The 14190-nt window shown below is 45.1% G+C and overlaps 1 protein-coding gene across 2 annotated transcripts; it reads right to left on the bottom strand.

Moving 5' to 3' along the window:
• Positions 1–427: 427 nt before the first annotated feature.
• On the bottom strand, positions 428–14155 carry wdr81 (WD repeat domain 81). 2 transcript variants are annotated; one of them, XM_062551766.1, is made up of 12 exons: positions 14025–14155; positions 12838–13329; positions 9139–12689; positions 8885–8992; positions 8606–8799; positions 8314–8495; positions 8032–8197; positions 7664–7829; positions 6712–7542; positions 5704–5849; positions 5289–5471; positions 428–2744 (listed from the first exon to the last, which is right to left on the bottom strand). In XM_062551766.1, the coding sequence occupies exons 2-12, from the start codon at positions 13194–13196 to the stop codon at positions 2418–2420; spliced, it is 6213 nt and encodes a 2070-aa protein (XP_062407750.1). In that variant the 5' UTR covers positions 13197–13329; positions 14025–14155; the 3' UTR covers positions 428–2417. The 2 variants fall into 2 exon arrangements, with proteins under 2 accessions (XP_062407750.1, XP_062407749.1); XM_062551765.1 differs by having other exon boundaries at positions 13948–14129.
• Positions 14156–14190: the final 35 nt, after the last annotated feature.

The raw sequence follows: 14190 nt of genomic DNA, 5'->3' as shown, positions 1-14190 counted from the left end.
TCAGGTGCATTGTTTCCTAATGAACCACAGCTGCAGGCACTATATCACCAGCCTAAACCCTGACAAAGGAAATTAATTCTAAACTCAGTCACAGGGTGGCCTTTGGAGAGCTAAATTAAAGAGATTAAAACTGCTTTGGTCTGAATGTATAAGGGATTTTATTGTTGCATGTGCATAACCCCTTTATTGTGTCCTAAACAGTCAGATGCTTTTTTCCCTTGGGTTGACATGAGACTTTAATCCAGCAGCAGCATCTGACCAATAAAACCTATTATCATATTTCAATTTTCCATTCCATTTCATTGCAAGCTCCTTCAAGGAAAATGGCTTACATTTATCACGAAAAAATCAAAGCTGTTTAGCAAATATTATTTACAAAATGTGTTTTGCTTCGTGAATCTTGATAAATGAAAATGCCCACTCATCATTGAAGAGATAATACTTTATTAAACCTGTTAATAAATAAAATAAGCATTTACTTGTTTTGATCTTGTGTGCTCAAAAAGGACAAATGTAAAACCAACATTTTCTTATGACTAAATGATTCAACGGTCATTTCAGTTTATGTACTTTTGATATTGGTATATAAAAAAATCAGATGTTAAAATTTCAAAGTTTGGATGAACTTGAATAAACAATGACTCCAATGTAGTTACATAATTCTGGGCTTTAAGGCTGAAATGTATATGATCAGAGAGGTTCTGATGTCACGTTTGATGTCAACCAGTGAAAAATGACTAATGTGTGAATTACAAATAGTTCTTCTATCAGTGAATCAGCAACAGCTTTACCACTAAATATTTTTTTACCATATACAAAGAGGAGATGGGCATCATTAAAAATTCAAAATATATTCTCAGCTCTAGGACATTATAAAGGGTGCATTTTCGATTAAATATGTAATTAACAGACACACAAATTGTTTGTTTGTAACCATGTGTGTATGTTTCAGTGCACACGTTTCAATTAATTGTTAGGCATAATTCTACACAGACCTTGAACATCTATTCTAGCCTTGTAGTAACAGTTCTGCAGTGAAGACAAACCTTAGGGGATGGTGAGAATAGAGTTGGGGAACTATTGCTTGTGTCTATAATCACGTCAACACAAACTCAGTCTTGCATTAGAAGACAAACTGTTATTACAACGGTTTTGAGGGAGTCGGGGATTGATATAAACTGCAAATTTCCGACAGGATGCAATTTTTTTTAAAGGACCTACAAAACATGTAAACAAGCTTTACTATATTAGTACATTTAATTACATCAGTTAGTGCTGATGTAACGTTTGTCAACAACTGGCAGAATATTTTTTAAAAATGTGGGTTTTAGTAGAAGTTAAGCAAGGAGTTAGATCATGAAATTGTGTCTATGCAAATCAGTAAATCTGTATTGATTAAGGTACACGTCAAAAACATCAAACCATATAGCCTCATCAGTAAGTGCAGATCTAAATCCCAGTATTTCAACGCATATCTACCACATGAAACAGGCTTCAGCGTGTGCCATCAGAGCTATAAGCTGGACCACTTGTGATGTAGACAGAGTCAACCACTGCTGTGCATGTGGCCTTGGCTTCAATGTGCCCAGTCTCTCGCAATGACTGAATAAGACACATAGGGCCCAGTGAACAGCCGAAGGACACCACCGCCAACAAACATCGCCCACTGAAAAAGGTTACCAAACTGAACACAGGGATTTAGAGATGAAATAAAATACGCTGGGTGTCTGGCAAATGGAACAATAAAAAAATGTTACGAATGAATACTGCATAGCTGTTGAGTGCATCTGATGCATTTGTGACATTATCGGGAGACATGATGGGAGGTCCATGAATCTCACAGTGTCTTTCTTTGTGTTTTCTGTTCCTCTGATGATTTTTTTGGTGTTCTCAGACGTCTGATTGGAGAGTGTAAACACTACATCACCACCTCGACTTGGCTCCTCTTTCCTGAGCAGTTCTTGCGATCCATTCCAATAAAGAATATTCAACCCAGTCAGTGACAGGAATTTCATATACCTCAGTATCTAGTCATCAATTCTTAAGATAACCCTATAAAAATCATAAAACTGTATTCCACTACATATTCTTGCTAATGAAGCCATCCTTGATTGTGGGTTTTCTCTTACAAATGCTATTTTGGTCACCAACAGTGCTTTAAGGGTAGTAAGTGAGGTCCTTGTTGTGTGAGGCTTGAAAGGCTAAAAGAGTCACATGGCCCTCCATGGCTTAGCCAAAAAAAAGAAAGAAAAGAAAAAAAATGAGTGATTTCTCTCTCTGGTCTCATCCAGAGAATAAGTCTCATTCTTAACTGAGTTGGAGCTACAGCTGACACAGGAGACAGGCTTTGGGGAAAAGGACACTCATGAACAAATGGCCAAGGCTGCAGCTGCCGCTGCTTCTGAGGATTTTGGCTCTCAGGCCAGTAGCCGGATGGCCCCGTTCTCGGAGCCCAGCAGCAGCAGCCTCTTTGTGGGAAGCACCGCCAGGCTAGTGAGGGTCCCGCGGAAGTTCTCGGAGCTGAGCTTGGTCAAGCTGGCAGGGCTGGCTGAGATGTCGTTCATGGAGTAGACGCCAATCTTGTTGGCCACGGTGCCGGTGACTATCTGGGAGGCGTACAGGTCGAAGGTGTGGATGGGGTCGGATGGAGAGCGGTACTGGTGCAGAGGCTTCTGTTCCAGGTCCTTCCACACTGTCAAGGTGTGGTCAGAGGAGGAGCTGATGACCAGGTTCCCTTCTGCTGCCTGGCAAGACACACACAAACACACAAGATGACATACATCACTGACACTCATTTCAAGTATGCATGACTACATGACATGTATGTGTGTATGTGTGTTATATAAAATATATATTTCATATTTCATATTTATATGATATATATATATATATATATATATATATATATATATTGATATATATTTAAGCCATCTAAGCTGCAGTTGAATCTCATACATAAGTTATTTAATTTAAGTTTTATTTATTTATTACTTAAGTTTATTTATTAGGAAGGCACAATCTAGTCTAAATCAAGTGCAAGAACATAGAGGCTTGTGTTGAAGCCTCTATAATGACTAATCCATGTCCATATTTGCCTGAACCTGGGCCTCTGAGCCAAAATCCTTGACCTGTGGATTTAGGTTAAATAAAGTTTGTTTAGTTACTGGTGCGTGTTGACTGCTTCAGAGCAAACCCACATGGGTACAACTTTCACTCCAACCATGAGAAACTTGAACTTTTCTCTCACAACAGTCCCGATTTACATATTAAGAAACAGGCTAAAAATATCTCCTAGCACTCAGCATGTAACGAATACATGACTACGACTTATGATGTTAGGTAGTTCTCTAAAGCAGACTCGGATAGAGCAGGCTGAGGACACCAAGAGCACAGGAATTTCTGTTACACAACACTACGTTCCTAAGTGATCAATGGATGACTCCACTAGTTGAGAGTAGAATTTACGTATGTTCCGTTATCAATTCTACGACATTTACTAGTAAGCATTACTCATTTCTGAGAGCAAATTTGTTCACTGCCGCTCTGCAACCCATTCGGATAATGTGCATACGTTTATACACAGTGGCCCTTGACCTGGAAACTGGGGGTTGGAGGTTAGGTGTCTTTCATTTAAGTGTAACCAGAGCCATAGAAAGAGAGAGTTGCGACACTCTTTAATGTTGCCGCCACGATGAAAAGTTCCAAAAAAACCTGTGCTGAATGGCTGAATCGCAGGAGGGTGGGATGTACTTCTGATGCTGGAAGGTGTAATCAATTAACTCATTGACTACTGACCAAGAGATTGGCTGTAAACAGTTCCAAAATCCCCATAACGAGGAAATAGCCTGGAAAAAGCGCTGCCATTTTTTCCTATGGAGGTCTATGGGAGTGTCGCCACTCTGTTTTATCCACCGCTCTGAGTGTAACTTCACCCCATAACTCCACCCACTTCACATTTCTGAAAAAGGCTTTCAAAATGGGCAGGACGTTCTGAAATTTGGAAGGTAGTGCAGCGCTGCTGCAGCCAATCAACCATGGTGATTTCGTGTCAATCTGGGAATGAGTGCTGCAGACATGGCTTATCACAGGTAGGCTAATCAGGGCAGCAGGTGTTGGGGCGTTTCATTCCTAATTTGTAACGACCCGGTGACGTAGTCTCAGCAGAAAAGTGCAGGACTACGTCAGCATTCCAATAGCATTTTGGACCAAAATGCCATGGCATGTTTCAACCTGTAGAGGGCACGGAGAGCAAAATCATACGAAATGTTACTTTTCTTGGGAAACATGATTTTTGTCAACATTAACCCTGGTAATAGTGTAGGTCACCACTTATGAGTAATTTCAATCAATCAACAGGGTGCAGTTACACTTTAAAGGGCACCTCACCCGTATGTGTGGATGTAGGAGAGCTGTTTTAAATCACTCCCTCTACCCACATTTTTCCTACCAGTCAACGTCAACTGGTCACCCTTCGGGTCACAAGTCTGATTCCCCAACCAGTAGGCCACGGATACCCGAATTTGTACAAAACGATTGAGGAAACGATTAAACACATACAGTGAGTGAATCAGTGAAGTGTGTTTGTAAAAGAAAATTAGACATTATCGACACAGAGGATTAGGAATCAACTAATTGATTTCCGGTCTGATAGTCATATTTCGTATGATGATTCATTATATCACATAAACTATGGTACCAAATCAAAAGCATGAACCTAAAGCTATCTCAAAGCTGGTGTTTGCGACTTTAAGCATAGAAATGAATATGTAACATCACTGATTACTGAAGTAGCTAGCTGTTCATTAATAGATTAGGTTCTTCAATCCGAATGACTCATTCACGTAATCCCTTGATTTATGAGGATGGCTAAAATGCATTACCCAAAGCAGCATTACATCCAGAGAAAAGGGAATTAATAATAAGGCTTGCTTACAAATAAACCAACGCAAAGGGAGGCTCACACACACACACGACAAACACTGATAAATACTCCCACACCCTGACTGAACAAAGAACATTCAGCCCCCCCCCCCACACACACACACACACACACACACACACACACACACACACACAATACAAATAATCATAGATAAAAGACGAACTTGAAATACAGACACACACACATGCATACGAATACACCCGCACACTTCCTCATTTGCAGGATCTCCTCATGGTCAGGCAAGCCAAATAGGTTTCAAACACACCTATAGGCTAAAGATAAATGTAAAAACGCACATGCAAACACACACGCACACACATTCATACGCGCACACACATACACGCACCTTCATTTGCAGGATATCTCCCTCGTGAGCAGGCCATCCACGCAGCACCAGGCCTGTGCGTGCGTCCAACAGCACTATGAAGCCCGAGGAGAAGCCCGCCGCTACAGTGCGTCCCCCGGGGCTCACAGCAAGGCTGCGGATCAGCCCCGCGCTCATGTTGTTGTAGGCCAGCCGAAACTCGTGCTGACAGGAAGAGAAGACATCGAGAACCACATTAACGGGAAACACTCCAGCCAAGCAATGCAATTACACGCCATATAAATAATTCAGACGCTTGACCGTATGGAGGGAATAACCTTGAGGATGCATTTCACATTAGCAAAGAGCTCAAGGAGGGGTGGATGGGGAATCCCGCCTCGAAACCGACTACGGAATGAGTGGACGAGACTTATGAGAGATGGCGGAGAGGCAGTACCTGGAGGCCTGGTTTGCGAGGGTCGATGAAACGGAGGACGGAGTCGGCACTACCGAAAACCACGCTGCAATGCGGCGCGGGCATGGCTGTGACAGCTGTGATGGGGTTCTTTCCATCCAAAGCCTCATAAGAGCGGATCTGCTTGCCTAGTACCAAAACAATAGAAATGCGATTTGAAGGACATTATATTTTTACATTACACACATACATACATATCATCATATAATATCATATAATAATATGTACAGTATAATAATATATATATTTATTATATGGCTCTCTAGAATGTTGAGGGAGCTCCCATTCACTTTGAATGGGCCTCCGCTGCGCGTCGGGGTTCTGTCCGTCCTGTCGGGAATTATTTTCCGATAATGACCGGCGTTCTATACATTATCCCTTACATATATATATATATATATACAGTATATATGATATATATATTTATTATACGGCTCTCTAGAATGTTGAGGGAGCTCCCATTCACTTTGAATGGGCCTCTCAACGTTCTACCGGTCCGTTATATTTGCATAATGACCGCTCCAAAGGTATAATGACCGCTGCCAATGGCAACGGGTTCACTCCGCTAGTTGTTGCGGAAGCCACGAAACGGTAGCCAAGTCATTGCTAAAGACACATTGAGATAAGTTTATTTTCTCGTTTTGGCAAGTAGCCGTATAATAAGCGCGATAATGTATAGAACGCCGGTCATTATCTGAAAATAATTCCCTTCAGGACGAAGCAAAACCCCTCCGCTGCGCGTCGGGGTTCAGTTCATCCTGTCGGGAATTATTTTCCGATAATGACCGGCGTTCTATACATTATCCCTTACATATAGATTTAGATATTATATCTAAATATCAATTGTACTTACTGAAAATATATTTCAGACACATAGCATTAAAATGAGGCATACATTGTGGGGAGTAATCTGCATCAACAACAAATCGTTTTGCTTTGAGAATTTTCATTCTTGGCACACATGACAGGCATGTTGGGTCTGTCTCTCACCTGTGAACTGGTCCCACAGGTGCACAGTTCCGTCGCAGCTCACTACCTCCTGCAGAGACTCTAGTTGGCCCACGTAGAACACTGACTTACGATGTTCCACGTAGGTCAGCCTCGGCTCCATCTCCCGTGTGCCGTCGCCATAGTTATATAACGGCCACAGCTTCACCGTCTTGTCCTTGCTGCCCGACAGGAAGTAATCCTCGCCCGCCAGCGGAGCCAGACACTTGGCCGTGCTTGTGTGGCCCAGAAAGCTCTGCAGTCGGATCTGGTGGAAGTGGAAATGGTCCTGCTGGTTGAGCCCAATCTCGTACTGCCAGTAGGCCAACCAGTTGCCCTGGAGGGCTCGTGTGCTCAGGGGCAGGTTCTGCTTGAGAGCACTGTCCTCCGGGGTGGAGCTCAGCACCCAGGAGGAGGAGACAGAGAAGGACGGGACAGTGGAGGACGAGCTGAACGAGGAGGTGACTGGAGGAATGTGAGCAGGATGTGCACGGCTCCAGTTGTCCATGCCCGACAAGTTTGGGCTCACTCCCATTTCGGACCCCCGGGAGACTTGGATCCGGTTGCCCACGAGATGGCTGCCGAAGGTCCCCGACTCTGGGAGGGTGTCTCCCCCTAGTGGGGTGGAAGAGGAGGAGGAGGCCGGGAAAGGGCTGTGAGCGATGCGTCGCCCTGAGCCTGGGGACAGTCCCACAGAAGTGGATGGCTGTTCAGGTCTGTGGCCTGCGGCGGAGTTAGAATCTGGGCTACCTGGGTTTATTTTGTCATGGTATGACTGCCCGAGACGCCAAACCAGTTCATGGTTGGGTACCAGTTTGCAAATTCCTGAATCACCTGTTGATGAAAATTTAAGTTAAGTACTGAATAGATATCATATCCATATAAAACAAAGACAAAAGAGAAAAAAAAATTATTATTATTTGTTCCATGCCCATTTCTGAGGCGAGGGGCTTACCAATAAGACAATAGAAAGGAATGTAGGATGCATAGGCCATCTCAGGATTGAACACAGCCTGCAGCTCCTCTAGGACCCTGAGCTCACAGGTGATATCATCGCCATGCTGATTGCGAGCATCCAAAAATATACACTCTCCCACTTCCCTGCGAGGGGCATTCTCCATCTGAAAATGACCATAATTAATAACTAATTACATGTTCCTTGCAATGCATAGGTTGTGAGTCAGAAACAAATCATACAAATTACTTATAAACGAATCATGAGTGTAACATGCAACATGATGACTCTGAAACCTCAAATTATGCCATTAACTTCCAGTAACAACAGTTAATCATCAAACCACTTCTTTTCATGACATGGTTCACCTGTAACTGCAGACACTGCAGCAGGGAGAAGACCTCAAAGAATCTACAGAGTGTGTCCGCCATGTGCTGCAGCACCATCTCTTTGCCGATGCGCAGACAGATCAATGCCATGAGGCTGATGGTCTTCAGACACAACGCAGAGCGTGTCTGCACCCCACTGGGAAAGCTAATGCACACAGGGACATTATAGCAACATTACATTAAAGATCTCACGGGTAGCGGTGCTAATGGAAAGCACTTTGTGGTTAGGCCATTGACTTTGATGGTGTTATGAAGCTCTACCCCATCTGAGGAGAAGTCAAGAGATCCAGCAGTGGTAGGAGGACCTCCTGGTTGATCTTCATCAGCATGTCCATCAATGTGGTGTCCGAGAGAAAGACAATGATCTTCTGGGTTAACACCACCGCCCCTAACAGACTCGCCTCTTTCCTTGTGTTGAGACGACAGGAGGAGGGCGGGGACACCTAGGAGGGTACAGGAAGTACTGTAGGTCAGCTCAGCTCATAACAAAATGTAAAAAAAAAAAAGTAGACAAGTCAGTATCAGATACTTGGGAAACGTGATCAAATCCTACCAAGTAACCAATGTAGGGCAAATACTGGTATGTCAGAACAGGTTCTCCATAAAGGTGGGCTACATAGATGAGACAGTCTAGAACTGGGCCAGCCGTCTGGTCTCCAACCACTGGTTTCTTTTCATACACACTGCCAACACTCTCAAGGCTGCTTTCTTCCGGCACAGGTTGTACAAACTGGTGATTCTCAGGTCCTATGGGTAAAGAGGGGCAAATTAGATCAAACCCGTCAAGTCAAAATGATACTCTGTAGTGGCAAGTCATGTGCCAACAGCTTACCAACATAGCACGTTGTGAGCAACCTCAGGAGATTTCTGGCCACATATCTGGAGGTTACTGTAGGGCCAAGCTTTGCCGAAAGCCATCTGACTGTCTTGCATACAGTATCTGTAACACAGGATCAATGCAAAATCAAAACACTTGAACATGAATATGAATATGAATTCAAATGACTGAGAGTAGAGCATTGAGAGACAGAGTATTTACTTTTGTGTGCTCTTAACATAAATTGAGATAACAAAACGTGAACTCACCAAGCAGGATCTTGTGCTCCTTTTCTGTGGAGTCTTCTGAACAGTCAGGCTCCTCATCTCCTGCCACCAAATTTTTTTCTGCCTCCCCTTGCTCCATGCCATTCAGGAACTCTCCTTCCAGTGTTGCCACAGTTGCCCCCGAGTCCTCCAAACAGCCAGAAACAGTAAGCTCCAGACTGGGCACTCTTTGCACTTTGCCACCCACAGTGTCCTCATCATCATCTAGCTCTCCACCATCTTCCCCATCACTAGCCTGCTTCAGGTCCTGATTGCTGTCAGTAGATTTCAAGCTAGCACGGTCCCTGGCTGAGTCTCCATCTCCAATGGAAACTTCACTGGCGCTGCTCTTGTCACTCAGTTTCCCCACACTGAGGGATTCCTGGTCTGTGTCTTTACTTGCAGAATTCTGACTGTTCTGTTGTTTTACAGGGAGACTGACTTCCCCTGGAGCCCCAGCTGTTCCGGTGTTGACATAGAATCCATTCTGGAAGTCCTCACCTTCAGTCAGGAAGACCTGGTCAGTTAGGCTTACACCAGAGGAAAAGTCCACCAGTCCTGGGTCACCTACCCCTCCACTGACAGGGCCACTACCACCTCTGGCCTTTCCGGTTGCACTAACCGTGGAAGTTGTGCCATTGTCACACTCGTAGTACTCCTCCTCATCCTCTCCCATACCAGGGACACCTCTAAGAGCTTTACCTCCCTCCCACGTAGAGCCAGAATTCCTGCTGCAGCCCTCAAAACCTGTGATAACTTGCAGGACATGGGACAGAAGGCTGGCCAGGAAGGCGTGCAATCCGAGGCGCACAATCAGCTGCAGCACAAAGCAGTCGGTGTAGAGGTAGAAACGGCCACGCAAACATCTAGGATTCTCATACACGCTAATCAGTGGCTTCAGTAGATATTTAGTAGCATTGCGTGGGCCCAGGACCTTAGCAACTGGTTCGAAGAGATACCAAGCAGCATACACTGCAGTAGACTCTTCCATCATCAATGTGAGAACGAAAGGCAGAAGGATCTCCAGCCCCTCTGCAGTGATGTTGCCCTGCAGCAATGTCTCAAGCTGCTGCCATAAATGGAACACAATGTCACGACCTTGGGTGCTACTGGGAGATTCCATCTTGGAATGGTAGGAGAATATGAACTTGTGCAGAGAGGGGAAATATGTTGGAAAAGGCAGCGGGGAGAGAGCCGGGCTGAGCAGCTGCCATGGGTTTGGTGGCGGAAGGCCCTCGTAAACAGGATCATATTTGAACAGTAATGGGTATGTTAAGGAGTGCAAATTGTCTGATTTGGAGTGCCTGTGGATATGCAGAAGATTCTCCAGGGCGTGATGGAGTGGTAATGGAACATCCCTAAAGCTGGCCGAGCACAGTTTCATGATCGCCTGGAAACGTTGTCTCAAGGGAGAGCCTGATTTTATCCCCCGCAGCTTGCATGAACAGAAAATCTCTGCAATGAGCACACCCAAGGCTTGCATATCCCTCTGAAAGAGATCTGCAAGTGACACTGGTGCTGCCTGCATTTGTTCCTTCTGCTTGCTAGACTCAACATATGAAACCTGTGCACGCAGACCTTTGACAAGGAAATTATTAAGCTTCTCCAACTCCTCTAAGGGCTGCAATGGGCTGAATCCCTCTGGCAAGGTTATTTTAAAATCCTCTGAATTTGGAGCACTGTGACTACTCTCACCATGCTTCTTGTTAGTGCTACCTCTCATGGCGCTTCGAATGCCAGATCCCAAAGCATTGGTGATGCTTCCCGAGCCCTCAGTTGGCAAGGAGTTTGGTGATGGAGATACTGCCAATGTTGAGTGCTCTAGACCTGCCTTTCCAACAGCAGGGTTTACTAACGGAACTGGAGCAGAGGATGATGTTGATGAGGGCATGCCTGAGGGTGCACCTAAAGAGTCCAAGGCTTCCATTCCCTGTTCAAGGTCATCATACCGGTCAACGACTGTCCAGCCACCAGACTCGCAGCCAGTGGCCTCTGGCACCGATCCATCCACAACATCTGCCATAGATGCAATGATTGGGACTTGCCATGAAGGAACAGCTGCAGGACCAAGATAGGGAGGCTCTGGTGGGGAATACTGATAAGGAGCAAGGCGGGGAGGATGGGGCTGGTCAAACAGCTGCACCACCCCATAGCAGGATAGATTAGTGTGGTTATCCACCAGGTGCAAGCATACGTTCTTGGCTTTAACCGCTTCTTTTCCTGACAATTTGTAACCAAATGTGAGGTCGATCCAGTGGTGTAGCTGCTGAGATACCTCGTGGCTCTCCAGGAGGCGCCTATGCACCTCCACAAACTCCTCACATGAATTACACCAGGGAGGCACCTCTAGGTCTGGCATGTCTGGGTGGATGGAGCGGAATATGGAAGGGTCAGTGAAGAACTCTGGGATGCACTCGTCTGGGGTCCAGCTGTGGATTCGCTCCATGCTGGCTGGGTATTCGTTGGGTTCCCATTGGGATCGCACGTGGCTACACAGCACAGATTTGGGGGTCTGTCTGGCCTTGTACACATAATAGGTGATGTCTGACAAGACATCAGAGATGTGATGGGGCACATGAAGGTGGTCAGATGGCCCTGTGCCAACAGCTCCCACTGACACACCAAGATCTCCAGAGAAATTGCCTCCACTTCCTCCATTAGCTGCTGCAGCAAGGGCTTCTTTGGTCATTTCATAAGTGAAATCCAGCTGTTTGTCACCTTTGTTGAGACGAAATTTAGACCTCCGCAAGTCACGGAATTTTCCATATGGCACAGTAAAGTCAACAACCCATGGCAAGACTGGGTGATAGTTTGGGTCCCCTTCCCGTCTTCCAGCCAGTCTGTTCAACTCCATCAGATAACGAAAGTTGCTGACGCGACCATGGACCCAGTCTAAGACCAGAGATTTGAGCTCCCCAAAACAATCCCTGCATAGATGTCCACTCACACCACTGTTGACAATGGCATTGTCTTTCACTGCAATACTTCTTGGCACTTGTTTATCTGTAATGTAGTCAGCAGCATCTCTGTGCTCACCCAGCTCCTCATAGTGTGTCAGTGACACACTGAGGCGACTATAGAGCTGCTCATCCACTGCTACGTCCATCAAAGACACCTCACCGCATGACAGCCCTGCAGCCTGACAAGCACGCATAGCAATGAGCACCTGGTACAGAATGAACAGCACTTTAGCGTGGCTGTTGGAAAGCTTAGCTGGGCTGTATGATACAATGTCCTGAAGAGAATATTGAGTATAAGGCAGAATCACGTACAGTACATCTCCTGACTCCAGTAAGCATTCTGCAGGGACCACATTTGGACAGAGACTGTCAGTGTTCTGTTTGGGAGCAGCAGAGCTTGACAAGAACAGATTCTCCCTCTCCTTCTCCCTGGCTGGAGACAGAGACGGGGAGACCCTGTCAGTTGACATGAAAGTGACGCAAAAGAGCTTCTGCAATGCCTGTCGCACTGCATCAACAGCCTGCACTTGTGTATAATCCACAGGCCCAGCATAAGGTTGCACAAGGGAACGATGAGCCTCACGCCACAGGTTTCTGCACAATGGATAGAGACATAAGGATTTAATTAATAGCTGTTAAAATGCTTCATGCTTTCTCTACAACTGAGGAAAACTTCAACATAAGTATGCTACCAGCAAATTACAGTAAAACTAAACCAGTTTACATTTATGATTTACAGTACCTGACATTGCTGTGGGATACCCCACTCATCGCTTTCATGAATGAGTCCTGGGAAAGTCCTTCACCATAGCAACCAGGGACAATTGCCAAACGATAGCCCAACTTGCTCTTCCGGAGCCCCTGGATGCGGACCCTGGTCCATCCTGCCGGTAACTTCACCTGTGATCTTTGAAGGACAGCAGATATTTCTGCTTCACAGCTGGCATCGAAGCGTGCACACCGGGTTACTTTTCGCTCTCTTAATCCCATCACCCAGCGACTTGGAACAAGGGCGACCAGTTCATGAGGGCGTGGTCCTGGACCCAGCTGGCGTTGATCCAACCCCAGGTCCCTCTCCACAGCCGCTGCCAGCCACTCCATGTCGTCGTCTTTAGACTCAACAGGACAGACACTTATCCTATTCTTCAAACATCACTGCTTCTAAGAGAGTCAATTTCATGCCATTTCACAAGTTCTAAGGATCCGGGCGCGTTTGGCAGTTTGGAAACAGTTCCTGAAAACACACATTACCAAACTGAGACACTTCCCCAAAAGGAACCAAAGTCAGAAAAAAACATTACCAAATTTGAGTTAAACCAAATGCACGATCACGATTGAACACAGTTGGTATGCAAAATCTTTCAGACTCGTCTCTCAGCTGACATTTTTTTCTGACTACAATGCATTTCTTCTGCTCACATGATACCATCAACTGTACAGGAAATTGCTGCCATTATATGTCTAACAATCGAGAGAGAAAAAAAACAGAAGTTCCCTTTGAGACATGCAATAAGAGACATATCTAAACAACGTTGTACACTTCTAAAGTCAGCATTATAACAATGGCGCTAGCTGCATAAGTTAGCCAATAACTTCTTAACACAAGGACGTTTTCGTTTCATTTGGTAAGAAATAGAGTTGCAAGTTGCAAGATAACGCAATAAACACCTCGCTTCAGTCTGATGACATTCAATTAATAAGCAGTCACGGGCGACATTGTATTTGCTTTGTTCACACACTTCATTCATGTTAAAAGTGGTTAAATCATCTTCAAGTCGATAAAGAATGGTATTAGCTTGCTTACGTTACTTGACAAACTAAATTAGCTTGTGTTAGCCCATGATTCACGTACCTCCAGCTTCAGCGTAACAGTTGATCATATAACATCACGTCCCATAATTTCTCTCTTGAACAGTCAATAATGTGTACCTTGTCATGCACAGTAATTCCAGTCTTTTTCTGGTGGTGAAGAATGCATTATTTACAAGAGACATCTGCAGCTCAGTAGCTACCCAAAGATGTTTTGTCCCAACAATCTGATGATAGCAGCCATGTTGTTGCGTCGAAATCTCACGTGACAGACATGGCAGTGGGT

Source organism: Sardina pilchardus, chromosome 13 (genome assembly GCF_963854185.1).
Source record: "Sardina pilchardus chromosome 13, fSarPil1.1, whole genome shotgun sequence".
NCBI lineage: Eukaryota > Metazoa > Chordata > Actinopteri > Clupeiformes > Clupeidae > Sardina > Sardina pilchardus.
The sequence above is the reverse complement of the archived record's forward strand: the minus strand, read 5'-3'. Positions and strand labels throughout refer to the sequence as shown.

What these genes read in the sequence shown, in the direction of transcription:
- wdr81 (XM_062551766.1), bottom strand. Translation starts at nt 13,196, where the DNA reads ATGGAGTGGCTGGCAGCGGCTGTGGAGAGGGACCTGGGGTTGGATCAA. An exon ending in TGCCCTACATTGGTTACTTG is followed by an intron (nt 8,496 to 8,605) that starts GTAGGATTTGAT and finishes GTACCCTCCTAG; the next exon opens with GTGTCCCCGCCCTCCTCCTG. An exon ending in TGCAGTGTCTGCAGTTACAG is followed by an intron (nt 7,830 to 8,031) that starts GTGAACCATGTC and finishes GGTCATTTTCAG; the next exon opens with ATGGAGAATGCCCCTCGCAG.